Source organism: Sceloporus undulatus, chromosome 4 (assembly GCF_019175285.1).
Source record: "Sceloporus undulatus isolate JIND9_A2432 ecotype Alabama chromosome 4, SceUnd_v1.1, whole genome shotgun sequence".
NCBI lineage: Eukaryota > Metazoa > Chordata > Lepidosauria > Squamata > Phrynosomatidae > Sceloporus > Sceloporus undulatus.
In genome coordinates, this window is record NC_056525.1 from 95127622 (window position 1) to 95155580 (window position 27959).

The following is a 27959-nucleotide window of genomic DNA, read 5'->3' on the forward strand; positions in this document are numbered from 1 at the left end:
GCCCCCCGAAATGGGACCTAAAGCTTTTTTTGTTCCCTGGGGAAAGGAGAAAGGCAAGCAGAGCACACAGGGGACCCAACGCACTTTAGACAAGGCGAAGTCGACGGCTTTCATGGCCGGCATCCATAGGTTTGTGGGTGTTTTTTTCGGGCCATGTTCTAGAAGAGTTTATTCCTGACGTTTCGCCTGCATCTGAAGATACCATCCACAGACGCAGGAGAAACGTCAGGAATAAACTCATTGGCCACAGAGCCCGAAAAACCCACCACCCCCCCCCCCCCAAACCCTATGCACTTTAGACAGTTTTAAAAGAATACCCAAGACCGGCTTAACATGGATAAATAAACGTTAAGCTTCATTCAATGGACTACGACTCTGGAGCAGATGATCAAATCCCCGCTCAGCTATGGAAACCCACGGAGTAACCTTGGGCAAGTCACACTCTCTCAGCCTCAGAGGAAAGCAATGGCAACACACACACACACACACCCCTCGGAAGAAAGTTGCCAAGCAAACTCGTCACAACGGCAACCACAGCACAGCTTCATTCCGGAGTGTAGTTCGAGGTGTGTGTGTGTGGCTGAAAGCATTGCCCTCTCTTTGAATTCTGCCGCAAATTGCCAGACTTGCTGCAACTCAGGAGTTCAGTGCAGCATCTAGAAAGAAGAGTTGGGGGGGGGGGGGGTCTCAATATTTCATTCTTTGCACAGCTAGAACTGTAGTGAAGGGAAGTGTCACTTGAGGGGCAGGATTCCTTTGGGGGGGTAGGCCTCACCCCCGACCCCTGTTTTAGACAGCTCTCTCTTTGCTTGCATCGACAACCACACAGTGACTCTCACAGCCTCCTCCTTGCGCTTCCCTGTCGAGGGCGGCTGCAGGAGGCATGCAAGCGAGGTTCCTTTCCTGACCCGTGAACTCTCTTCCAAGGGCTAGATTTCGATGGTTCTTTCATGCACTAGATCGCCTGGGAGTAAAGCTGCATTCGCACTGCAAAAATAATCCGGTTTCACCCCGCCATTCCTCCAGGCTATGGAATTCGGGGAACTGTCGTTTGTTGCGGGGCCCTAACAGAGAAGGCTCATTCTCTCACGAAACTACTCTTCCCAAAAACCCATGGCACTGAGCCACGGTAGTTGAAGGGGTGTCAAACCGGATTGTTGCTCCAGTGCGGATGCAGCCTAAAATGTGGGAATGGTGTCCCCCGTGTCGTGGTTTAAGCGCTGGAGTGCGGCTCTGGAGACCAAGTATTAGTTCCCCTCTGGGCCCTGGAAGCGGTGCCAAACCGGGTTATTTCTCCAGTGTAGATGCAGCCCGATTTTCTTTCTCTCCGTGGGCTTCCAAGGTGCTCCGAGGTCCTTTTGCCTTCCTAGCTCGCAGGCCTTTCCATTACGACCCCCAACAAAAACAGAGAAAGCAACTCACCGCGGCCGCAGAGGGGGAAAAATCAAAGGCCGGCTTGTTTCCGAGCTCGCGATCGCTGGTCCTTGGCGCTTGGGAAAAGCCGAGGGATGGAGGGATGGAGGAGGAGGAGGAGGCGACTGATGCGAGACACATGGCTCCAATTGCCTGCAGCCTCTGCCTGGGATCCCCGTCACCTGCTGGAGGGAGGGGACCCAAGACGGGGGCATCATCCCTCCCTTGGGCAGCCCCAGAGGAACCAGGCACTCAGCGGGCCGGACTCGGGGGGATCATAGGATGAGGATGATGGTTGTTGTTGTTATTGTTATTATTATTATTATTATTATTGGGGGAGATGAAAGACCCAGATGTTCCCTCTTTCCCCCTTAATGAGGGAAGTTTTATAGCAAGGCAAGCCAAGCAGAAAGAAGCCCCGGGCGCCTCTTTGGGGAAGAAGGTAAGGCTTTAAGGAAAAAGGCAGGAAGGAAGTAGGAAGGGGCTGTTGTTTGGGAGGAAGAAGAGAAGAGAAGGAGGAGAGAAAAGCAAGGAGATCGGAGGAGGGGGGCAGTGAAGTTAGCTGAAGGTCTTTCCCCCTCCTCTTTTTCAAAAAAAAAAAAAAAAAAAAAGAGGAAAACTCCGACATAAACCAAAGAAGGAGGCGAGCGAGCTCTGGCCAGGTCCAGAAGAAGGAGGGTTTGGTTTTGGTTTTGAACCCGGGGAGGGGAGGCCTTTCCCAGAGGCAGCCGAGGAGCTTTCTGGGAGCCACCCCCTGGAAAACAAAACTTTTCCCCCTCCAGGGTCTGACATCAGTGGAGCAGAGCAGCCAAGAAGAAGGAGGAAGAGCAGCAGGAGGAGGAGGAGGAGGAGGAGGAGAAGCTGCTGCTCAGGAGCCTGGAAAGAAGGAAGGAGGACAGGCAGAAAGGCTGACCAAGGAGGGGGCCCACTTGGGGAGGGGCCTTTGGGTGCCCCCACCCTTCTTTCTTTGCCTGTGTTCTCCGCTTTGAAGGACTGGGGGGATCTGGCTTCTTCTCCCTCTCTCTCTCCCCTCCCTCCCTCCTCTTGTTGGGGGCGCTGGGATGCGAGGCGCCCTTCCCCCGGAGGGCCATGTATTGGAAGAGCAGCCAGAGGTTGGGCTGTAAGCTGGACGACAAGGACCGGCCCGCGCTGCTCAGCCTCGCCCCCGAAAAGGTGAGCCCGCTCCCGGAGGAAAGGCGCCGGGGTTGAGGGCTCCGGTTGTTCGCAAAGATTGTGCCCAACGGAATGGATTCGCATCTGCCGCGCCGCTGACCGACGCAACGCCCCTGGCGCCAAAGGAGTCCGGGTTTCTTTTGTGCGGCTTCGGGGGGGGGGTCGCAGTTTAGAGAATAATTATTTCTAAGGAACACCCCCTGCCCCAGGATTTTGTCTAAGGAATTCCCCAGGAATAATAATGACTAAGGATCCGCAAGGAATAAGACTTTCTAAGGACCCCCCCCCCCTTTCCAAGCATCATTATTTTTAAGGAAGCTCCAGGAATAATAATTTCTAAGAAACTCCCCAGGAATAATGGCTAAGGAACCCTCAAGAACAATCTTTTTTTAAAAGAAACTCCAGGAATAATAATTTCTTTCAAAAAAGAAAAAAACACCCAAGAAAAATTTCTAAGGAACCCCCAGGAATAATTTCTAAAGAAGGCCCAGGATTAATAACTTCTGGAATGACGATTTCTAGGGAACCCCCAGGAATGAGAATTTTTAAATAACCTGCCAGGAATAATTTGTAAGGAACCCCTAGAAATATATTGTAAGGACCCCCCCCAGGAATAATGTCCAAAGACCCTCCTCTCTTCCCTCCTCTCATCTTTGTTAGCCTTTGAGTGACAGAAAGTGTTTGTCTTCCTAAAACCTTCCTAAAGCCAGTGGAAGGCGTTCCACCAGCGGGCCGAGATTTGCGCCAACGAGCGTTTATATTTTGACTTAAAACAGACACAAATCTGATTATTATTATTATTATTATTATTATTATTATTATTATTATTATTTTGAGTTGACAATATTGGTTAGTGGCATTTATCTTAAGGTAAATCGAGTGCGTCGGGCGTGGAAGATAGGCGCCCCTTCGGCCTCTTACTCTGGAGTAGCCCCGTCCCTAACATGAGGATGATGATGGTGGTGATGATGATGATTTTGGTTGCTCTGGTTTTACGTCGCATTTTGGAATGAAATAACTTCGAGGGCGCCGGGTTTTTAAGTTGGCGATCAAGCCAAAGCCAAAAAGAGAAATCCTCCAACGTTGGCTCTTTGGCTTCGATGGGACTCCTCCAGAGAAAGGGCCAAAGTGCTTTTTCGCTCCCCGGGCAGGAAATTAAAGAATAAAATGTACTTTGTGCCCAAATTGTCACCCGAAGCCGTGAAAGAGTCCGAGGCAATTCGGTTCTCCAACTGACAGAAAGGGCCGGCTTTTGGAAAAAGAGCGAGGAAACCTCCTCAAGTGGCTTCGGGATGGGGCCACGGGTGGTTTAACTGTTTTCCACCCGAGAAGCTCATGGGAGATGCCCAGCCTCCGGTTGTATGTCGGGGTTTCGGGGCTGGCAATCGGGAGAAAGGCTCCCTGAACTATTTGGAGGTTTGCTCCTGGTTTAGACCCGCCAAAGCCAGTCGCAGTCGGAAGGGCTTCGGGGAAGTTATTTCGGTTTCTGTCGTTCCGGGGGCAAGTTGAAGGATCCAAAACACCCTGCAGAAATAATAATAATAATAATAATAATAATAATAATAATAATAATAATCCAGTTTGAGACGGCTTGAACTGCCCTGGCTCAATGCTAGGGAATCCTGAGAGATGTAGTTTTGGGAGACGTTGAGCCTTCCTGAGTGCCGCAATAAACTCCCAGGATTCCCTAGCACTGAGCCAGGGCAGTTAAATCGGTCTCAAACTAAATTATTTCTGAACAGAAATCCATCAGTGATCCCGAATGGTACCATTGATGGGTTTTGGTTCAGAAATACTCCAGTTTGGTTGGTATAGTATGACTGATGGATTTCTGTTTGCATCTGTTAAAGGGCCAGCTCCGCCTGCACGTTTTCTGGGCTATTTCTGCAGTGTGTTTAATTCGGAGCAAGGCGACTGGCCTGCAGGGACCCAGTCCTTTCTTCGCTCCCTGGCTGCTCCGGCACTACTCTGGATTACTTTTTGAAACCGTGTTTTGTGAAATATTTAGCCTCCTCTGAGAGTCCTGGTGCCACAACAAACTGCAAATCCCAGGCTTCCATAACACGGAGCCGTGGCAGTTAAAAGAGGTGCCAAACTGCAGTGGTTTGAATGCAGGACTAGGACTCTGGGGAGCTGGGTTCCAATTCCTGCTCAGCCATGAGAACCCAGACTGGGCGAGTGACACTCTCTCAGCCTCAGGGGTCGGCCGTGGCGAATCTTTTCCGAAGACGCCTGAACCATAGCTTCGCCTCAGGGTCTGCCATCAGTCGGCAACACTTTTTGTTGTTTTCACCCTTATACTGGGCAGGGAACTGTCTGAATAATTATAAAGCCGCTCTGAAATACCGTAAATAATACTGTAATAATAAAATAAGATAATTAAATAGGGTATTTTAATTATTTTTTTTAAACATTTTCTCTTGTGAGCCGCCTTGGGTCCCTTATGGGAGAGAAAGGGGCTTAAAATGAAATAAACAAAACCAATAAACAAACAACCACAGAGTAGCCCCCCCCCCCGCTCTCTCTTTAAATAGCCGGGGTCTGAGGCGGAGAGGGAGGGCCCCCGCCTGAAGGGACCTCGAAGCAGGTGTTGCCTCTCTTCCCAGGTAAGGAAAGCAAGGGAGGCGCCGAGGCTGGACACAGGTGAACTCCAGGAGTAACACTCTCGCCTTTGTCCTGAGGAAAGAGCCCCCCTTTCCCCCTCAGCCCCCTTCAATGCCCCCCATTCCTTTTTCCCTCCAATTTGACCAGAGAAGAGCCATTGGGCTTGAATGACTCCTCAATTAAACTCAGCTGGCTGCTTTCGGGGCCTCTCTCTTTCCCCCCAACTGTCCCTGTTCTTTGGGGAGGGAGGGGGTCTTTGGGGCTGCTGTGGGGGGGGGAAGGGGGGTGTTTTTAAAATGTGGAGCCCTAATCCTTTGGTGGGCCTGGGGCTGCCTTGGCCTGGCCAGAGTCTGAAGAGGCAATTTCAGCCTCGGGCGAGCCCTAATGGCGCCTCCTTTGCACTCCAAGCCCGGGGGCTGCAATTAGCCCTCAAGGGCCCCCATTCAGAGCCCTAATTGCCCCGGTGGAGTGGCAGGGGAGGCTGGGGCGCCCCTCTTCTTCCGCCCCTTCTCCTCCTCCCAGGCGAGCCCCCTTCCCTCCCCAGCCTTTCTTTTTCCCGGGCGCCCTCAGCTCCCTCTGCTCTGCTCTCCTCCCCTTCTGCAGCTCCCGAGGTTCATGGCTGAGGAGTGCGGGCGAGTGGCAGCCACGGCGCCGGTGGCCCCGGCGGGAAGGCGGCGGAAAAGCGCCGGAGAGAGCGGGCTGGTGAGTCCAGCAGGAGCCGGCTTTGGAAGGAAGGAACCCAGCATGGATTTCTTCAAGGGAAGGAGGGCTGTCAGGAAGGGAAGTGCCGGCCTTCTGAGGGAAAGGGGGCAAGGGGCTCCGCGTGACCGGGGGGGGGGTTCCCGCCCAAAACTGGAGGGGCGACTCCTTGGATGGGGTTTGGCCCCCAACTGGACCGGAAGTCCTCCTTTTTCCAGCACCTGCCCTCCACTTCCACCTTCTATCCAGGAGGAGTTCTAAAAGGTCCTCCACTTGAAGCATGACCAGATATGTCCTCCTTTTCCAGGGCATGTCCTCCATTTCCACCTTCTGTCCGGGAGGAATTTCAAAGCGTTCTCCCTCAGGAAGCATGTGTTCTCAGCTTTCGTTTTGTCGGGTCCTACATTTTTTGGAATGTCCCACATTTTGGTCCCTCTTTGGAGTTACGCACCGATTTTGCGCAGATGCTTCTCCTGGTTTGCTAATCTAGTCTAGATCCCCCCAACAACAATAACAACAACAACAACAACAGTGATATTGTGGAGTCGAAGGCTTCCATAGTTTTTGTGGGTCTTTCGGGGGGGCCGTGGGGCCATGCTCTAGCAGAGTTTCTTCCTGAGGTTTCGCCAGCATCTGTGGCTGGCCTCTCTCTCTAAAAGCCATGCTTCTGAATGCTGCTCCCAAAGTGGAGGGAGTTTGGGAATGTCCTCCTGGAGGGAAGGCTCCTGGGGAAAGGAAGTGCTCTGCTCAGCCTGGCCATGCTCCAAGTGGAGGACGTCTTGGGATGCCTCCCTCCTGGGCAGAAGAGGAGGCCCTCTGGTCCCCCTGGGAAGGACCAAGGTTTGGGCATCTCTGCTCGCCAGTCTAGCAGCTCGCTTCCTCAAGGGGGAAGGGAAGGGAAGGGGGCAGCTGGAGAACGGTGCCTAGGGCTCGCTAACAGCCCCGTTGTCCGACAGGTGAGTCCGGAGGCGGCCGGAGACGAGGACTCCTGCTCTTCCTCGGCCCCGCTCTCGCCCTCCTCTTCGCCCCGATCGCTGGCCTCGGGCTCCGGCGGCTGCGCCCCCAGCAAGTGCCTCTGCAACAGCTGCGGCCTGGAGATCATCGACAAGTACCTTCTCAAGGTGAGCAGCATCCGCTGGGCTTCGCTCCTGGCCCTGCCTTGGGCCAGAGGCCTGGGAGGACACTGGGACTGAGCACCCTCCCATAGACCTAGGTCCCAACTGGGGCTGAACACCCTCCTCCCATAGACTCAAATCTCAGGGTGACCTGCAGATGCCATAAAAAACACAAAGGAGAAAGGCAATGTTTTCACGGGGCCCATACAGACAGGTCAAAATAAAGCTGCTTTGGGTCACTTTGGAGGTATGCTGTTTAAATGATGCATGCCTCCTAAGAGTCCAGAAGCCACACCAAAGCCACACTCCAGCCCTTAGAACTGGAGCATAGCTTTGGCACAGCTTCTTGGACTCTTAGGACGCATGCATCATTTAAACAGCATACCTCCAAAGTGACCCAAAGCAGCTTTATTTTGGCCTGTCTGTATGGGGCCATGGTGGGCTTTTCAGGCTATGTAACCGTGTTCTGGAAGAATTTCCCTTGCAGACAGTGGATCACTGATTAAATAGACACCCTGAGGCCTTGCCATTCAACAACAGACCAACACACACATTAACATGTAAATAACTTCCTCTCAGTCAAGAGTCACAGTGTGTGTATACACACACATACATATACACAAACCCCACTCACTTCCATGCCAGCATTCTCTGAAGATGCCAGCCACAGATGCTGGTGAAACACCAGGAATAAACTCTTCCAGAACACAGCCATATAGCCTGAAAAACCCACAAAAAGCAACACAAAACTTGAGACCTTTGGTCCAAAACACACTGCAGAAACAACCCTCTTCAAGACCACTTTAACAGTGCTAGGCAATCGTGGGAATTGAAGTTCATTGTGGCACCAGAGCTCTCTGACAGATAGAAGGCTAAATGTCTCCCAAAACTACACTTCCCAGGATTCCCTGTCATTGAGCCAGGGCAGTGAAAGCTGTGTCAAACCAAATTATTTCTGTAGTGTGTTTAGGACCACCACCCCCTCCCCCCAAAATGTGGGACATTACCAAATAAAAGCCAATAACACTCACATAAATATAAAATATAACTATAATGAATTTATCTTGTTGGTTTGCAAGGCAAATGCTTAAAATGGCAATTTACTAGCTACAAAACCTTGACTGAATTCTTTAGCTTTATGTGTTATGGTTTATAGCTATGTGACATATATCCTGTATTTTGTTATGTACCCAGTCAGAGTTTTCTGATGAACTTATTTTGCAATATACTTACTGAACTCTGAGCAAGGCCAATGCTTAAAAGTGCACTTTACTAGCTACAAACCCTTGACTGAATTCATTCCATATGGTTTATTTATAGCTATATTACCTATCCTGTATTTTGTTATGTACTCAGCCATATTTTTTCTGAGGAACTTAATTTGCTGGTTTGCAATATGCTTCTTGAACTCTGAGCAAGACAGATGCTTAAAATTGTACTTTACTAGCTATAAACCCTTGACTGAAGCTACATTTTAATTATTCCTTTCATTTGTCCATTGTGCTGAAATTAAGGGGGGGGGACCTCTCAACATTTGCACTGTGTCCTCAAGCAGCTCATTGCCTGACAGGTTTGCTATCTTTTTCTCTTCTGAGAAACAAATGCACTCTGGGCGCAAGTCTTCTCTGCTGATGCCTCTAGGGAAAAAAAGCACCTGAGAAGGTTTCATCCTCTTCCCTTGTTTGCAGTGAAGACAGAAGAATTTCTCAGCAAACTGGTGTTTGTTACTCAATGGGTTGCTTAGTCATGTTCAAAATGGAGGACATTTTGGAATCCCTCCTGGATAGAAGGCTGAAATGTAGGACATGTCCTGGAAAAGGAGGGTGTCTGGTCACCCTGTTTCCAACCTTTTTCTAAGCCCCACACCTCTAGGAAATACTGGAATTAATGTTCTCAACCCCTACAAAAGCCATACCACATTTGAAAATGAAGAATGTCTAATGTATAATTTTTGAACCTCAAATTGAACTACGTATATATATATATATAACATGCACATCTATACTGAGCAATTAGGTTCTAATTTATTCAGGGGGGAAAACCGAGTGATGCCTTGATCATGGAAACCCACTGGGAGACCTTGGGCAAGTCACACTTTCTCAGCCTCTAGGAAATCCTGTGACAGATTTGCCTTAGGGTTGCCATAAATTGGAAACGACTTGAAGGCATACAACAACAACAACAATTGCATTTTAGGACAAAAGGAGGGTGCATTTCTAGTGCGTGGGGATTAAAAAGTTAAGGCATGTGGCATGGAAGTTTTAAAACCTGATTCTTAGCTCTAAAGTGCTTTTCCAAATAGAGCCAGTGTGGTGTAGTGGTTTGAGTGTTAGATGAGGACTCTGGCAGAATCCTTGTTCTACTATGGATTTTCCTAGATTGGGCACAGTCCAAATGTTGAATGTCTTGTAGGAAGTGATTGCCAAACGTAACAGCCTGATGACTGTGAAATCCAAATTATGGGGCTTTTAACAACAAAACCAGGTTTCAGTTTAGATTAGTGGCTACTAAACCATAAAACAACACATGCATGGAGTTCACAGGCTGTGCAGAGAACTTTATTTGAACATAGCAGCGGTACAAACATGACAAAATTACCAAGACATAATTCTGACTTACACAGTGGCTCTGTTTTGCAGCATTCCTGAATGTATAATATTATTGTTCCGCTTGAAAGGCTAAAAATTCAGCTGAAGGGAAACATTTTTGCTTGCATATAAATATGGTGCAGCCCAAACATCTGTGGATTAATGATAGTTGTAGTTGTAGCCAATTGCACAGCTTTCTCCACTCTTTTAAGGTGCTGATAGATGAAGTCAATATGATATTTAATTTGATGTGTATCTTATAGTCGAACCTTTTGAAAGATATATGGAAGGACATTGTATTTCTGCACTTGCATCATACAATAATAAATAGTCATGTAGTTTATTGTCAGTTCTTATATAGGATTTAGTGCATAATTCTACTAAATGAGTGATTAGAGAATCATAAAGTAGCAATATAGTTATCGCTCAAATGTTCATTTCTTTCTGTCCTGGGCTGCTCCTAGCACTGTAGGCAATGTCTGCAAAAATTTTCTTCACTGTATATGAGATGTTTGTTATTGTTTAGTTAAATGACTTTGGCCTCAGTTTAGGAAAGCCATGTGGATAAGTGTTTCCCTTTCTGATTATTGAAGAAACATGATAGCACCTTAGGCCCACAAGTACTGTCTTTGGCTAGAGATAGTGGGAGTCATAGTCAAAGATATCTGGAGGGTGCCAATTGGGGAAGGCTACATTGGAGAGGGGTAGTAGCTGCACTATATTGTAACTTAATTAACAGCATGGAAGTACATTTGTCCAGTTGCCATTGGCAACTGTCAATAGGAGCAGCAAGTTGCATTCTAGCCTGGCAGCACAGTTTGTACAGATTCTTCAATGTTCTTTACTCTCCCTTTACTTTCCTCTCTCATTCCAGGCTTGTCTTGTAGCATCATCATATGATGTGTTAAAATTTCATTTAATATATATTTACTCTGGAGATAACTAGTAAAAAAAGGCCACCGTGTGTGAGTGTCAACTAACAAGTCTCTGTTCATGATATATATATATATATATGCACACACACACACACACACACACACACACACACTCACTCACTCTTCTAATTAGTTTCTGGACTGAGACATGTCTGCTCCAGCTGATTTGTATGATCTGTGACTATAGATCACTTAAGGACCGGGGTGGTGGGCCTTTCCCATTATACAGTTGTGGCACTATAATACCACTTTAACTCTGGTGGCAACATCCTATGGAATTGTGGGATCTGCAGTTTAGAGGGGTACTTAGAATTTTCAGCCTCTCTCACCAAACTACAAAGTCCAGGATTCCATAAGGTGCAGCCATGGTAGTTAAAATTTAATTATAACTGTAATTGCGGAGTTTGAAGTGGCCTGGGTATACTTTCAGATTGTCATTTACCATACTTCATCTATTTGTTATTCCTAATTGTGGTGCTAACTTCTGAATTCTTTATTTAGTCAAATTTCATGTGATATCCCACATCCAACGCCATCCATCTAATACGTGTCTGTACAGATGCCTTTTTAGGAGTGGGGGAAGGACAGAGAAATTATGTGATGCACTTCTGAGTTACCATAAGAAGCAGTCAGTTCCTTTGGGGAAACAAATGGTTTCTGGACTTCTATATATTTAATCTATTTATTATTATTAATATTAACCTTTATTTATGAAGCGCTGTAAATTTACACAGCCATACTATATATTCGTCTTTGAACATTACATCTAATGTTACTCACTGGGGCTGACAGTGGAGAATAGATCAAATTCTGTGCTCCTTGTGAGTATTTTGTTATGACTGTACTATTATTATTGTGAATGTTATTTGTAGTTTCCTACAAAACCTGTGAAGTCTGACATAATTCAGGTTTACTGTGTTTTCTATTTTCCTAAAGCTCTCTTTATATTGGTTACTGAAATCATTGGAACTACATGTGCATTTTCCCCCCTACATTCATAGGTAAATGATTTGTGTTGGCATGTGCGCTGCCTCTCCTGCAGCGTGTGCAGGACCTCCTTAGGAAGGCACACCAGCTGTTATATCAAAGACAAAGATATTTTCTGCAAACTTGACTATTTCAGGTAAATATATTATATATTTTGATATTTTGGATTGGTGAAAATAGACCTGTCAAATGTTGGTTTTATACATACACACACATATACACACCCCAGCGCAGACAATCTACCTGCAGTTCATTGTTTTTAACTAGAATGAATATCCTGCTGTACACTGAAATGCAATACAACTAGATTATCTCTGTCACATTGTGCATTTGGCATAGCAATCCATTACTTTTTTCTTTAACCTGGGAAGGGTGGTTAAATTAGTAGTCTAAAGGATTCCAGGTGGAGTAGAAAAGTTGGACCTTGAAAACTGGTTTCATAAAATGGGCAAGTTTTTTCTGTTTGCATTTTAGGAACCCATTTAGCCAGGCTGGTTGTTCTTTTATCTTTCTCACAACAAGAATTGGCCACAATATAATTTGTTCTTTTGTTTTTTAGTTTTGTGGAACCAGTAGACAAAAGTCATGCCATATGAGTTTATGATGTGCATACTAGTTAAAAAAGACTCTTTTTAGCTGTCAGGCAAGATTCTCCATCAGCTGCTGTTGAACTATGGGCCCGAACAGACAGGCCAAAATAAAGCTGCTTCGGGTCACTTTGGAAGTATGCTGTTTAAAAGACACAGGCATCTTAAGAGGCCAGAAGCTGTGCCAAAGCTGTACTCCAGGACTGGAATATGGCTTTACCATGGCTTCCGGCGTCTTAGGACGCATACATCATTTAAACAGCATACCTCCCAAGTGACCCAAAGCAGCTTTATTTTGGCCTGTCTGTTCAGCCTCTTAGTTTCCTCTCATCCCTGACAACAAACCTTGCTAACTATGGGAGCTGGAATCCAACAATATCTTAAGAACCACATCATCTTCTCCCCTATAGTGAATTAGGACCATCTTTGGTCCTGTGCTTACTTAGCCTTAGTCAACAGAGGGTTGTGACTAATTCTGTGACTATTGGTCAACGACCGAATAAAATTTTTTTACTTACAGAGGGTCATAACCAATGTCTTTTCATCTCTCCTTCCTTTCAGTTTAAATGACCCCATGGGAAGGAATATGAGTTTAAAAGCTGTGTATATGTCCTGCCCTCCTTTGGGTACTAGGAAAGAAAGTTACAAGTTGATGTGTTCTCTCCCCCCCCCCCCCCCCAGCTGTGGGTTTAATGTTGTTGCTGTTAACTGCCTTTGGGCCAGCCCAGACTCATGGTGACACAGTGGATGAGACATCTCCAAGACCCCTATCTTGCACTACTCTGCTTAGGTCCTGATTCAAGCCTATGGCCTCCCTACTTGAGTCTAGCCATCTGGCATATAGTTCTCCTCTTTTCCTGCTACCTTCTGTCTTTCCCGGCATAACTGTTTTTTTTTGTAATGAGTCATGCCCTCTTACAGTGTGGTCAAAATACTACAGCCTCAGTTTTGTTATTTTGGCTTCCAGGGAGTGTTCAGCTTTGATCTCTTCTAGGATTCCTTTGTTTGTCATTTTGGCCATCCACAGTGTCTTCATCCGTCTTCTCCAGCACCACATCTCAAATGAGTTTATTTTCTTGCGTGCATGGCAATTGTAGTGACCAATATTCACTGCCAGCTTGAAGAGAACACATCCATGGATGCCTTGGCCATTGTGATTTTTGTGGAGTTTGAGAAGTATAGTAGGATTTTCCTGAATACATCAGGTTCTTCCTCTTGTATTATGCAAGGAAATGCCACCTGTTCAGACTTTCCCCAGGTTTCCTGCCCCGTACATAAGATGCCAACATCCTAATAGGAAAAGTAATACTGTGTACTGCAAATAGTAAGCAAACACTAATGTTTTATTTGCCTTTTTGTTGATGCTGAAACCTCAGTTGTTTAGGGTAGCATATGACCGGTTTCAAATATGTGTTCTCATTTTTTATTCTTTTCCTACTGTGCAAAATAATTAGTGTTTGTGGAAGTAAAAAGCCAAAATCCTGACTTTTCACAGTGTGAATCAAGAACTGCAAGCTTTGCTGGTAAAGACAAAAGAGAGCAGACTGCTTTCTTCACAGCTGGATATGAAGAAAGCTCTGCTTCTGAATGTTTTTCTTTATTTGTCTTGTTTTCCTGCTCCTTGATTTGAGGATTATGTAGTTCAAAAGATTATATACCATAATGTGGTTGTTGGCTGGATCTTGTTGAAAGAAAAAAAAACTTGTCAACAATGTAATGGGAAGATGCTTAGGTTCTTAATATGACAATCCTATACATGTGTACCTATGAGTCCCATATAGTTCAGTTGGCCTAACTGTCCTCCTGAAGTCAATAAGAGCCAACAAAGACAGTGCTTAATGTCATGAGATCATATTCACTGGTCCTAGTAATAGTTAGTTGAACTTACTTTGTTGTGGTTGTAGGTCTTTTTGCTGGTGTAAATAAACACTCTGACAGTATTCTTGCTGATTTGAGTAGAGCAAGGTTGACTGAACATTGTAATCCAAAGTAGTGATCTATAGATTAAATCTAATTTACTCCCCTTTAGGGCAGACCATTCAGTAAACTGAATTTGCATAAGAGCTATTTAACAAGTTCCCATTCAGTCAGTGAGTCTATCCGAGCTGGAATTAATAATTAATTTAGGCCATGGTAGCCATAAAAGTATTTTGTTTTAAATTTCACTTTCAGTTTTCTGTTTATACTCTGCTTTGAAATTACATTTATTTTCTCCAGTATTAAAGTGTTTTTGTTGCACTGGCAACAAAACAAAACTATTACCACAGTCTTTTCAGTGCATTCACACCTAACTGAGATATACAGCATGAAACTACTCAGAGCTTTGGATTTATGACACTAAAGTCAAAATGTGGCCCTTCATGCTAAAGAAAACCTAAATGATTGTGTTGAAAATTCAAAGTAAAGAACTCCGAAATCATATTTAGCCCTGATAACAGGGATAAATACAACTTTTAGTGACACTTATGAGAGTCTGTGATATGTGTGCAGGTTCTTGAAAAATACACTGGGAAAATAATAACTTCATAGGACCATTAATGGCCCATCATTTCCATTGATGTTATCAGTCGGGACCCAGAGCAAGCTGTTCTTAGTTGTTGCACTTACTAGGCTCAATTTTTATTTTAAAGACTTAAATAGGTGCTATATTTTTGCTTTGATTTATTTTTAATTTAAAGCAAGCATAGATAAACTGATCTAAATTGAGAGCCACATCTAGATTGGGAATCTTTTGATCTCTGCTGTGATTCTATTGTGGATGAGACGTTTTTGCAACTTATATTGTCCCAAAGTAATCAACATCTTTAAAGTAATGTGCAGTTTGGCCTTTAGATCTTTTTACCCAGGGAGAGTCTTCTCTTCCAATGACACTGCTTCCTTCTGGGATATTTAAAATACGAGTGTCAGCAGAACATTCCCTGGGGTTCACTAGCAGTTTTTTGTTTTTGTCCACTGGTGCTGAGCCAAGACATTTTTCTTCTGTACTTAGAATATTAGTCTCAGTTCTTGAGGTGTTCTTGTTTGACTTTTTAGAAAGCAGTACAGTGCTTTGTATATGAAGTACTATCTACCTGAGGGGAGACTTTGGGACACATTGTTGTGAATGTGGGTTTTAATGTGTTGTGAGCCGCTTTGATTGTCTCATCACAGAAAAGCGGGGGGGAAATAAAAGTATTATTATTATTATTATTATTATTATTATTATTATTATTATTATTATTTATCTGATAAACATGTTCCTAAACTGGATGTGAGGTACAGAACTATAAGACAAAAATTGTTTGTAATCCCAAGTATATCAAAATAAAGTCCAAGATAATACCGTGAGTATGGGATAACATGGCTACTCAGCTGACACCACAAAGCAAGCTGCCCGCCCTTACATGATCTCCCTTATGTTCTCTCAAGAAGCTTTGGTAGACATGAGGGAATAGCCTCAAAGGTATACAAGCAATTTTTCCTTTTCAATGGAGAAAATTGATGGAAATTAAGCAATTCAAATCCCAGTTTTCAGTAAGAACAATAGCATTTCATAGGAACTTCAGGGAAAATAAACCATAAAATAAACGTCAGTGCACCTAACCTTGGTGGGAATTAAGATATGAGAGGCTTCTGTGACATTTGTTCTACCATCCTCTTTTTTTGTCATTGTAGACGGTATGGAACTCGTTGTTCCCGTTGTGGCAGGCACATCCATTCTACTGACTGGGTCCGAAGAGCTAAGGGAAATGTGTATCACTTGGCATGCTTTGCCTGCTTCTCCTGCAAAAGGCAGCTTTCCACTGGGGAGGAGTTTGCTTTGGTTGAAGAAAAAGTCCTCTGTAGGGTACATTATGACTGCATGTTGGATAATCTGAAAAGAGAGGTGGAAAATGGTAACTCTTCTTTTTGTTGTTAGGTTCTTCTTTATAGTTCCATGGTTTCCTTCTGAGGTGATTCTTGAAACTTGACATAGTAACTATCTAGCATGTATGTAGACTCATGAGAAGTTGGACATCTGTAGCTTTCTCTTGGCTGCTAAGGAGAATTTTAAAATGTCTTCATATCCTTGCCATAAGGATGCTTCAGATTACCAGGTCCTCATGTAAATGCATCACAATAAATTTTTGCTTGTATTCATATCCTCAATGTTTGCGTTCTACTGAATGTAAATACGTTTTCTGAAAGGATTCATGTTAAAAAAAAGAGACACCATTATTACTATTGCTTGCCGCTTTTAAAAGGATCATTGCAACTTTTAAAAAGCATGGTAACCCCAGTCCACTGTGTATGTCCTTCCCAGGGAATCCTGTTCCATGCAGTTAAAAAACAGTGGCAAAATCCACCTTTATCACTGGGTAGGTTAGGCGAGATTGTCTGAACTGAGCCCTTGACAAATGCTATTTGTACTGAAGCCTGACTGTACACATTTATGTAACATTTGTTGCCATTTATTTTTCCTTAGTTGCAAAATAAAACTGGTTTTTGGTCCAGCACATGCCATATTGCTATCTGATAGCTCATTGATTGTTTCCCAATAAAGTTGGAGATGTTGCTTCACAAGAAACCAAATTCTATTCATTTTATTTTTTAAAAATGCAAAACTTTAGATATGAGTACTCAAGCCCAAGATTAAGACAGCTTCATAATAATGAAAATTTGATATTCTATTATTCAAGTTTGTCACAAATACTATAATTAATTCTGCTGTAATGTTTGTAATTATTGGCTACTATCAGTGGGAGCAGTCCTTGGACTTTTATTGTCTTCTTTTTTGATTTCAGGGAATGGTATTAGTGTAGAAGGTGCGTTATTAACAGAACAAGATGTTAATCATCCAAAACCAGCAAAGAGAGCTCGGACCAGTTTCACAGCAGATCAGCTGCAGGTAGAGCCCAGGCTTGGTAGAATGCTGTAATCAAAGTCAGCTGTTGGGTGCTTGGCACGGGAAGCAGGGGAGAACTTAGCAATTTTATGCTGTGCATAACTGAGCAATGCTGCTACAACTTGATGGATATGGGGGCGGGAAGCATTCTCCCTATTGCAGACTATCAAGACACAGCATGTTCCTGGGATATTGTGTGAGCATTAGCTGTTTCATATGAAACAGTTACTCTTCAAGATTTTCTTTTTCCCTGAAGGCAGCTGGTAATTCTGTACAGTGGAAATGTAAATGCTGATCTGTTTTGACTACTTGATGAAATTCATTAAGTCAGACATTTACATCACTACACATAATTACAATAGGAGACTAAATAGTTGCAGTCCTATGTAATATGAAGAGAGACATTTGGAAATCTGCAGAATATAGCTTTACAGGAAATGTAAGGGTCTGAGTGTCTTAAATTTCACTATAGATGCCACAGCAAGTGGCAATCAAAAATTGTGGCTCTTAAGAGAGAAAGGCAGTGTCATGTTTCCACTGGCATACACTGGAGCTGAAGTTATGATGGGATAATACTATCTTGACTTGCACTCTAAGCCTTGTGGTCTACTGTTGCTGAAAAGATTTCTTAATAGACCTTGTTGCAGCAAAACAAACACAAACACACACATGGGCACTTTTCTGCAGCAGGTTTTGTTTTGTTTTGGCCCCTGACTACTTTCTTGCTTCATCCTATGATAGATAAGCTGGGCATTTATTGCTAATTTTTAGTAAGTATCTCTTTCTATTTTCTCCTTTATAGTGTCATCTTGCAAGCAGTCATTGCAAAGAAAGGCACTAGTAGTATTTTCTTCACTTTCGAGCAACACTTTTTAGGTGTATATATTTTGTTTCATTTTCATAATTTTTTCCAATGGCAAAACTAGTCACCTCACCAGCACCATTTGAGCCTAACTTTATTTATTTAATGTGCTTGACATTTTAAAGCACATTAGCTGTTAGCTGGTTCTGTTTTCTTGAAGAACTTGGTGGCTACTGTCAGAAGAAAAGAATGCATGAATTAAATATAAAGTTAGGGTGTTTCCCTTGAAACGTAAGCAAATATATGAAGCAGTAATATGGCTTAGATCTAGGCTTGCCATATCCTGCCTGTGGGCGGGACTTTCCCGGTTTTGGGCGGGTCCGCACGGTCCCGCCCCGGGTTGGCCCCGCCCCCGGGATTTCCCCCGCCCCCGGGCTTTGTTGCAAAGTGTGCAACAGCGGTGGCGGGGGAAAGAGAGAGAGGCCTCTGTAGGCCTCTCTCCTTTGGCGGGGGGGCTTCCCTCCCCTCTTTTGGCTCCGCTGGAGCCAAGGGAGGGAAAGAAGCCTCGCCTGAGCTCCTGCCGGCAAAAACGGAGCCCAGGCGGGAAAAAAAAAGCCTCCTGAGGGGAGGATACTTCTCCGCTGGGCTCCACCTTGCTGAGAACGGAGCCCAAGTGGAGAAGGAATCCTCCCCTCAGCAGGATTTTTTCCCCCTGGGCTCCGTTGGCAAAACGGAGCCCAGGGGAAAAGAAAGCCTCCCTGGGGGCGGATTCCTTCCCGCCTGGGCTGCGTCCAACGGAGCCCAGGCGGAGAAGGAACTTCCCCCCAGCGAGGCTCTTTTTCAAATGTAGGACCCCCCCAAAAAAAGGTCCTACATTTGAAATTTTGTCCACATTTGTCCCGGTTTGGAGTCCAGAAATGGCAACCCTACTTAGATCAGAACTGAGGAACTTTGGTCCACCAGAGGCTTAGGCCTTTAGCTCCTAGAAGCTCCAGCAGCTGCCTAATGCTAGTGGATTGGGGATTGATTGTCAAAAGCACAAAAGATGCCCTAGCTTGATTTAGATCATGGTCCCCAGACTGTACCCTTTAACAGATTTTGGGTCTCATCTCCCAGAAGCCTCAGCCATCGGGCCAATAGTCGGGATTCTGGAGCGGAAGTCCTAAATCCTTAAAGAGCACAGTTTGGGGACCACTGATCTAGGATCATGGATAAATCACTGTGACCATCGGAAACATTTGGACAGCAATCTCATAACAATCACAATTGGCTAGATTTGCTAGAGTGGATGAAGTTGTAGGCCAAAAATATCTGGAAAGCCACTGCGCCTGCCGCCCTCAGTTAGATGCTAGATCGGGAATTTCCCTTTGCACCAGCATGTTACCTGTTGAGTAAATTACTCTTATTTACTTGAATAATCTTTAAACCAAGGTGGGTGTTTTCGTTTATATAATTCAGAATTGGAAACTGACTATGGCTCCTGACCTGGATACACATTAGTTGAGGATGTGCTGAAAAATTAAGTATGAACAAATATACAGCATATAAGCATGCATTTTCAATTGTGGAGAGGGAGACCCTCAAGGTAAACAAATGGGAAAGGGCATGACTGTCTAACAATTGTGTAGAAGGAGGATATAAGCAGATGTAGTTCATATGACACCGCTGAATCAGCAGCAAGCAACTAGACAACTGTCAAAGGTGAAGAAACCCTGTCCTCATTTTCATCTGGGCAACTTCCCTACTCTTTTAATCACTGAGTCAGAATGGGAAATCTGGATCTATCTGATATTTGACTACAATCACTATCACCCCATTCAGTGACCATGAGAATGGGGCTGAATTTGTAATCTAGCAATTTCTGGATTACGACAGTATATGTTGCAACAGCATTGCAGAAATAATTGAGTTTGACACCACTTTAACTGCCATGGCCAACTATGGAATCGGGAATTTGTAGTTTATTGTGGCGTCAGAGCTCTCTGACAGAGAAGGCTAAAATATTTCACAAAACTACAGTTGCCAGAATTCCATAGCACTGAGCTATAGCAGTTAAAGTGGTGTCAAGGGGAGATATTTTGCATGTGGATGCAGCCGTATGACACCAGTTAAGTACTTTCTCATACCTCTTTTACCTGCCTTAACAAATACATTTAAGACTGAAATTTGGGCAGTTTATTTGGGAGCAAGCACCATTGAGCTAGGGTAGCTCTTCTATATAGATAACATATACAATTAGTCCATGTAGTAATAAAATGATTGAATTTACATTAAAATAATACCCAGTGCTGTGAGCAAAATATCTCTCAGGCTGGTTATAAGAAAAAAAGTATAACATGTCAATAAATCAGCAATATTTTTTAAAAACCAATTAAAAGGTGGAATGCAAAAACAAAATAAAAATGAGGAAAATTAACTAAATTCATTTAGTTAATTTAGCCCTCTTTTCCTCCACAAAACCTTTCCGGATGGTTCCCATCCTTCAGAGCAGGCTTTAAGGATAGCAGTGAGTCTGGGGAAAGAGATCCATTCCCTTGGTTGGTTCTTCTGAAAGAAGCAATTCTAATAATCCTATGAATCCTGACCACTTTTTAAAAAAGAAAACATAAGAAATTATTTTTAAAAAACCTAAGTTAAGTGTAACATAAACTGAGCAACAGTTTCTGCAGAAAAAGTGAAAGAGTCAATGTTTAGAAGATTAAAAAATGAACAAATAATAAAAGAAATGGAAATCATGGAGACAGACATTCATATAATTTCTAACATGCGTAGGTAATTTACTTTGCAACAATCAAATGTTGGGTTGAATCCAGTCTGTCACACACGGTCCTACTGAAATCAATAGGACTGAAAGCAGTCTGATTTTTTTTCATATTAACTTCAATGGAGCCAAATTGTGACCAACTTAAAGCTCAAGCTATATATTTCCTATGCTGAAGAAGTGGGCTGTAGGCCCCAAATGCTTTTGCTAAATAATTTCTTAGGGTGGTGTTTTTTTATGTGTATGCCTTTAAGTCGTCTGTTGACTTGTGGTGAGTCACTCCATGAATCCATAGGGCTTTCTTAACCAACGGATACCAGAGACCCGGAAAGACTCTTCCTCTAAAATACAGTTGGTCCTCCATATCCACAAATCTTTATACACAGATTCAAGCATCCAGGCTGAAATATTTTTTTTTAAAAATAGGAATTTCTAAAAGCAAGGCTTGATTTTGCCATTTGGTATAGGGGACACCATGTTTCTACACCATGTATATAATGGGACTTGAGCATCCATGGATTTTTGTATCCACGGGGGGCAGGGATCCTGGAACCAAGCCCAGCAATACGAAGATCCTGCTGTAAACTTACAGTGCCTGGTATTAATTGGAGGTTGCCCATCCAAGTACTAACCAAAGCTCAACCTGCTTGGCTTCCAAATCAGATGGGATCTGCTGCCTTTAGGATATTTAGGTCACTTTTAGATATTTAGGATGCCACAAACTAATAATAAAATAATAACTTTTTTATTTATATCCTGCCTCTCTGGTTGGATCGAGGTGGCTTCCAATGAGAATAAAATACAATACAGAGCACAGTAAAATACCAAATAAAACCCATTATCCCCCCTCAACACAACACAAAAATTCCCAAAAAAATCATATGAAAATAATATCCAATGATAAAATAATAAGACGAATGGGAATCCTGGATGTTATACAGGGGTCCATAACAGGGGCCTAGTAATTTAATCAGGAAAGTCAGTCCTATGTAATCTATACATATTATGCAAAAGCAAATCCATTGAGTTCAGTTGGGCCTGTTAATAGGTAAATACACATAGGATTGTGGTATTAGTGTAGGTCCCAAGAAATTTGCATGTAATTTAGGAGATGGAAGTATGTAGCTGACACAAAAGTTCAGCGTTCCAAATTTATGGTGGGATGCATTTATACATTTTGAGATAATATCAAATGAAGTTTTTAATCCTTTGTATAATCAATAAGCTTTTTACATTTTAAAACAAGTTTCCTCCAGTGGTACCTTGTCCAACCCAGTACCTATGCAGGCATCCATAGCTAATCTCTCACTGACAGATGGGCATACAACCTCTGTTTGAAACCTTCAATGAAGAAGTGTAAACCACATTCATAGCCATCCATTAATTTAATTTGAAAAGATTTTAAATTGTTTATGTCTACCTGAATTATTAATTGAGCTATTAAAAAAGATGAGCAATAACACACCCAGAAGTAATTAAAGCTGAAAGCAGTAAGAAAGAGAGAAAGAACAAGTTGTTTGGTGAAAATTCTTCCAAACAGGGGGTTTCTCTTTACCTTTTTGACATGTCTAAATACCCTAAAATCACAGATCCCATCTGATCTTGGAAGTGAAACAGAGTCAGCCCTGGTTAGTACTTGGATGGGAGGCTACCAGTGAATACTAGGTGTTCTAATCTATATTTCAGAGGAAGGAACTGGCAAAACCAACTCAGAAAACCCATGAAATCATGAGATTGCCAAACTGACAGTGCCATGAAGGCGCACAAGATACACACACATCACATAAAAATCTCACCAAGTTGTAATTGCATAGCTGTTATAATACAGTGGTCCCTTGTTATACACTGGAGTTTGGTGCCAAGATCCCCATGTAACAAAATCTGTGGATGCTCAAGTCCCATTAAAATAATGATATAGCAAAATGGTGTCCCTTATAAAAAAATGGAAAATCAAGGTTTGATATTTGAATTCTACACTTTTTTGAACATTTCAAACCGGGGATGCTTGAATCCGTGTATAAAAAATCCTGAATAAGAAGGGCCAATTGTATAGCTAGTGAGCATTTCATGGCTTTTTCCCCATTCTCTTTTTCCCCCCTTAAATTGTTTCATGTATAGGCAGATACTGTGGTGATGTGGTCTCATGCATGTAAGGCAAAAAATAGTTCTGTCACATGAAGGATTTCATTTATATATACTTAAAAGTTAATGTTGGATGATAACTTCATATAATTTTTCACTGAGAAATAGAAGCATCTAGCATTGTTTTTATAGTTTTAATATATCTCCTGCTTGGCCTAGACACTGGTCATAAGTAAACTAAGCATGTTTCATTGCAATAAATGCAATTCTTTTATGTGGAAAAATGCACTATGCTGGTCGGTGACCATATTGCTTGAAAGACCTTAAAACTGTTATGATGGTTGAAGCATGACCACTCTTGAGATTATGCAGTCTTTGCTAGCACCATTTTAAAATAAATTATATATATATGTATACTTCTTGCATTCCAGGTAATGCAAGCACAGTTTGCTCAGAGACAACAACCCAGATGCACAAACACTTCAAAAACTGGCAGAAAGAACAGGCTTGAGCAGGCGTGTGATACAGGTAACCGTACTACAGTTACTTCACAAGTACTGTGAGCAAAGCTTTCAGGTGATAAAACCCTAGACGTTTTCTACTCCATAATGTTCTTTAGCTAGAAACACATCTTGCATAAAATCTGGAGCAGTCAAAAACACTGGTTATTTTCAGGAGGGAATTCCCAACAATGTCTTCCCTCAAATACTTTTACATTGCTGAAACATAATTTAGGGTGCCTCGTGTTCCAGGAGCAATGTGAGTGATAATGGCCCATAGCAAACATAAAACCAAAAGTTTACAGAGAAATCTCCTGTTTTTGATTTTAACAATCATCTATGTCCATGTACATATACTTTATACATGAGACCTTAACATCACTCTGTACTACATTTGAAGACATGGGTTTATATCTATGTAATCTCATGCTAAAATAAAAACCAGTTAGTCTTAAAGATGCTTCCACTTCCTTTTTTTCTCCTACCCCCTTCCTTCTTTTCATGTACATCTAGTTAACTTAGGTCTACTTAGCAACAATGAAAGCACATAAAACACTAGTAAACCGACACTAAAGCTACTGTTTGTTTGTTTAACATGTCACATTAAATTAAAATGTCTGATGATGAGTGCAACTGGCATGTTTTGTGTCTTCCTACTTTCCAGGTGTGGTTTCAAAACTGCAGAGCACGCCACAAGAAACATGTTAGCCCCAATCATTCATCTACTACTCCTGTTACAACAGTCCAGCCTTCCAGGCTTTCTCCACCCATGTTAGAAGAGATGGCATATTCAGCATACGTACCCCAAGATGGGACAATGTTAACTGCTCTGCATAGTTACATGGATGGTAGGTACAGTAGCTTGCTATAACTACTTTATGGACTTGAGAAGAAAATGTGAAATGCATCTTTTAGCTCAGGGTGGGACACCAAGCAACCCATGGGAAGCTAACAACACACTTATTTTGTGTCCAAAAGATGTCCTTGAGAAAGCCTAAATTTTGTGGGGAGTGGGGTGTTTATAAAAAGGTCTATAGACCTCTGTTGCAAAGAGATGCTTGAGACTGATGGCAATTTCTGCTACTAGCTCAAAAAGCCAGCAAAATCTTTACATTCAGTATTTCCCCCTAGATTATTATTTTCTTACTGACTCACTTATGGAAGTGTGAGGTTGTTATCCCTTATCCTATGTGGCAGTTTATGGTGTTTCTTTGGCAATGGAGGATCTCTGTGGGAGGAATGTGATCACATATAAGAACCCATGCCAGCACTGAAGACAGATTTGGAATGACAGGTACACTATCATGGCTTTTCCAGTGTGGATCCACCATTCCTTTGTCACCAGAGTGGCATGGGAAATGGACCCTGGATTCCTTAGCGTGAGAAATATTCTCTGCCTTCATCCCAAATTTAGACATCTTAATTCTAGATTCAGAATATTCCAGATTAAATTTCCACACATCCGTTTATGTTTTAGAATTTTCTGATAAATGTACATTATTATTATTATTTTCATCCTGGATCCTCAGTAGAAGATAAATTTGCTGCCCTAACAGCAAACAGATAAATTTGCTGCCCTAACAGCTAGATGTAAACATTAGTTGTGCACAGGTTGCTGGAAGAAAATGTGACTTATCAGCTTGCATGTACGAGGGCATGTACCATTAGAGCTAGACAGATAGTGAAACTGCTGCCCTCATGGCCATTAACACATATCACTGATGACAACAGAACTTTATTTGACTACTACTATGAATTTACAGTGGACCCTTTGTATCTGCTGCAGTTTGGTTCCAGGATCTCCTGTGGACACCAAAATCCATGCATGCTCAAGTTCCATTATATACAGTGATGCAGTAAAATGGTGTCCCTTATATAAAATTGCAAAATCAAGATTTGCTTTTTGGATGTTAAAAAAATATTTTCAAGCCATGGACAATTGAATCCCTGGATGTAAAATCCGTGGATACAGAGGGCCTACTGTATAGTCCTTTTGGGTATTCATAGATATTTATGGCTATGAAGAGATAATCACTTTCTGGGGACATGCTTTCATTTCTAGGACAAAGCAGGATAGTATTCTTCCATAAATTAATCTTAACCATCTTGGGTTATAACATATTTGGGCATAACTTTGAATTTGCCAGTAGCTAGAATTCTTAACTGCAGCAGAGGGTCTGATCAGCATTCCTCCCTAGGAAATGACTTAATGTTTCAGCTAAATCACTATTTATTCACCATGTTGTATCTCTCCACATTTTTAAATGTTCATAATCTAACTGAATTGTTTTAAAGGAACATTATAAATGCAGTACTACTTTTAAGTTATTATTTGTATAGCACTTAAAACACACATCACACAAGCTTGCCCCTTTACACAAAGAAAAGAAAGACAATGTCAAATTATGCCACTTATTCCAGATCAAAATGGGAGTCCCAGTTCTAATATTACCAGTGGTGATTACCTCTGACTTGAATAGCTTTCGTCTTTCAAAGCAGGCTTTAAAGGGCTTCATTTGATCACAAAAATGGTTTTGTAATTGTGGATTGTAGCAAATGGGACATCAACTATATCAGTAATAAAATGCCTTCATCTCAGCTTGCAGAGTTGTACATATGCAAGTGTTTATATGAGAACAACATGTACCAGCTAGGCTGTAAAACCTTGTTGTTTTAGAAAAAGGACTCTTGCAGATGTTGGTGACATGGGAGCCACTTGCTGGTGTCCCAGCCCTATCAGTGCAATGGGATTTTTATTCACAAGTAATATTTTTCTACTTCCAGCCAGGCTGACCAGCAAATCTTTCTATTTTTGTAGCTCATTCACCTTCTGCTCTTGGACTCCAGCCTCTGTTACCCCATTCAATGACACAGCTGCCAATAAGTCACAGCTAATTCATTTCTTTCAGGGACATGAGACTAAGGAGGTACCCTTGAGTCACCTATTATATTCTGTCATTGAAAATCAGTTTAATCTTAAATAGCATCCAAAGCATTTTGAAGACAATTTTGTTGCCCAGGTATGTAAGTATAGTTGGCCTGCAAGACACTTTTATGGCTTTCTCCATAAATATGTTTACAAGACTTATTAAAAAGGAACACCTTTTTTTGTATTGTCTGGAAGTAGTCCATTCTAGCTATGTGTTTGTTAATTTATTTATCATCGAAAGAGCACTTTGCCTGAAAGACAAGACTGACAATTGTGCAAAATGTTTACAATTCTTTGTGAAATTGTAGTTCATCATTAGTTTGTATCTGTAAGTTATTGTTATTAAAGTATTACTTGTATTTGAGTTACATGCCGCCTATACTTTGAAGCTTATGCCCATGAACTGGCAAAACGTCCTTTGCCAACTTTCTCCAGATGACCTAAATAAAACCTTCTGTTGTAGCATGCCAAACAAACACGTTCTTGTGTTAGTGGTATAACTGTGGTGTTTACAAAGGCCAGCTGATTTTACTAGCTGAAGTTATAAGGAAAGAGCACTGCACTGACATAAATGTTAAATGGTTTGGCAGCCACTTCTCAACTCACGGTTATGACATCTGACATGGAATTGTTTAACAATAAATGATGTTGAAACATCAAGGATACACATTATAAGACTGAAAAACAGGCTATTGGAGCTATTTAAAAGAACTCTAGTTTCTTACAAGCTAGGCTTTTCCCATTATATATTACATGTGTTATGGTTTCTTGGATCATCTTCTAAATAAAAAGGTGGATGTAATACTTAAATATATCAAAGGCTGTTTAAACCTTGGTGCTGCAAAGCTTGAGTACAGAAGCCTGAATAGATGCATATCTTTCTTTGCTATAGAATGGTTTCATGGATATATACACATACCAACATTCACATCTCTCTGGATAGCAATAGATGATGAAGGAAGGGCATTGCAGCAATTTACACACATAGACACACACACACACACAGGTTAATGGCTAGTGAAGCAGGAATGAAAAAAGGGTTTCATTTATCATAAAACTTGCTGCATATGCGATGGCTGACCCTAGGAATCTGTAGTTCTTCTTGTCATCTCAGTACTGTGTCTCATTGCCTTAAACCCAAAGATTATACAGTATTTGAAACTGTCATCCCCAGTGGTACTGCAGAGCCATGTTTATTGAAAAGCATGCTAAATACTTGTCTGGAAACTAACATTGTTAGGAGTTTCAAAATCACTGAAAAATAAAAACTTGCCCTTTTAAAAGATCCTTACTTCAATGGATATGCATTGTCTAAAAAAATGAAGTATACCTGTACTTCTTGCTTCAGAATTATTGTTTTTATCCATATGCCTATTAAATTAAATCGTGTAAACTCCTATGATTGATGGAGACTTTATTTAAGCCACTGGTCAAGGCTAATGTTTACAGGACTTAATATTCCATATATTGTTCATAAAAACCCGAGGAAGGATTTTTTCATTCTAATAGTCAGCTACAAACAAACAAACAAACAAACCAGTTTATCCATTGTACACAATGGTACGTCTTAAGTAACTGAGTAATTGTTGAATGCTAAGGCTTCCATAAACCTACATCCAACTTGAAAGTACTCAGGTTTGTTTTGTGTGCAGCCATAGTTTCTGGTGTATTTTGGAAATGTATTATACGTGATCTTTAAAATCTGAAACAAATTTTTGGAAGCCTGGATGGTATTGCTTTACTAGATGGTTGTGCAAGCTGGTTTGAATGGCATAGTTGGCTATTGGTGTCCACTGGGCAAATTGCCTAAATACCCTGAAGGCACCAGATCCCCTCTGATCACAGAAGCTAAGCAGCTCTGGCCTGGTTAGTACTTGGATAGGAGACTGTAAGCAATTACTGGATCTGAAGGCCATATGC

General features: G+C 42.3%; 1 protein-coding gene across 1 annotated transcript; it reads left to right on the forward strand.

Moving 5' to 3' along the window:
• The first annotated feature begins 2057 nt into the window (after positions 1-2057).
• LHX8 (LIM homeobox 8) lies at positions 2058-26093 on the forward strand. The gene is given in 10 exon segments (XM_042465078.1): positions 2058-2586; positions 5794-5892; positions 6846-7010; positions 11529-11650; positions 15756-15976; positions 16865-16968; positions 23042-23065; positions 23067-23138; positions 23775-23958; positions 25929-26093. Coding segments are annotated over 10 exon segments (1152 nt in total). The 5' UTR covers positions 2058-2502; the 3' UTR covers positions 26006-26093.
• Positions 26094-27959: the final 1866 nt, after the last annotated feature.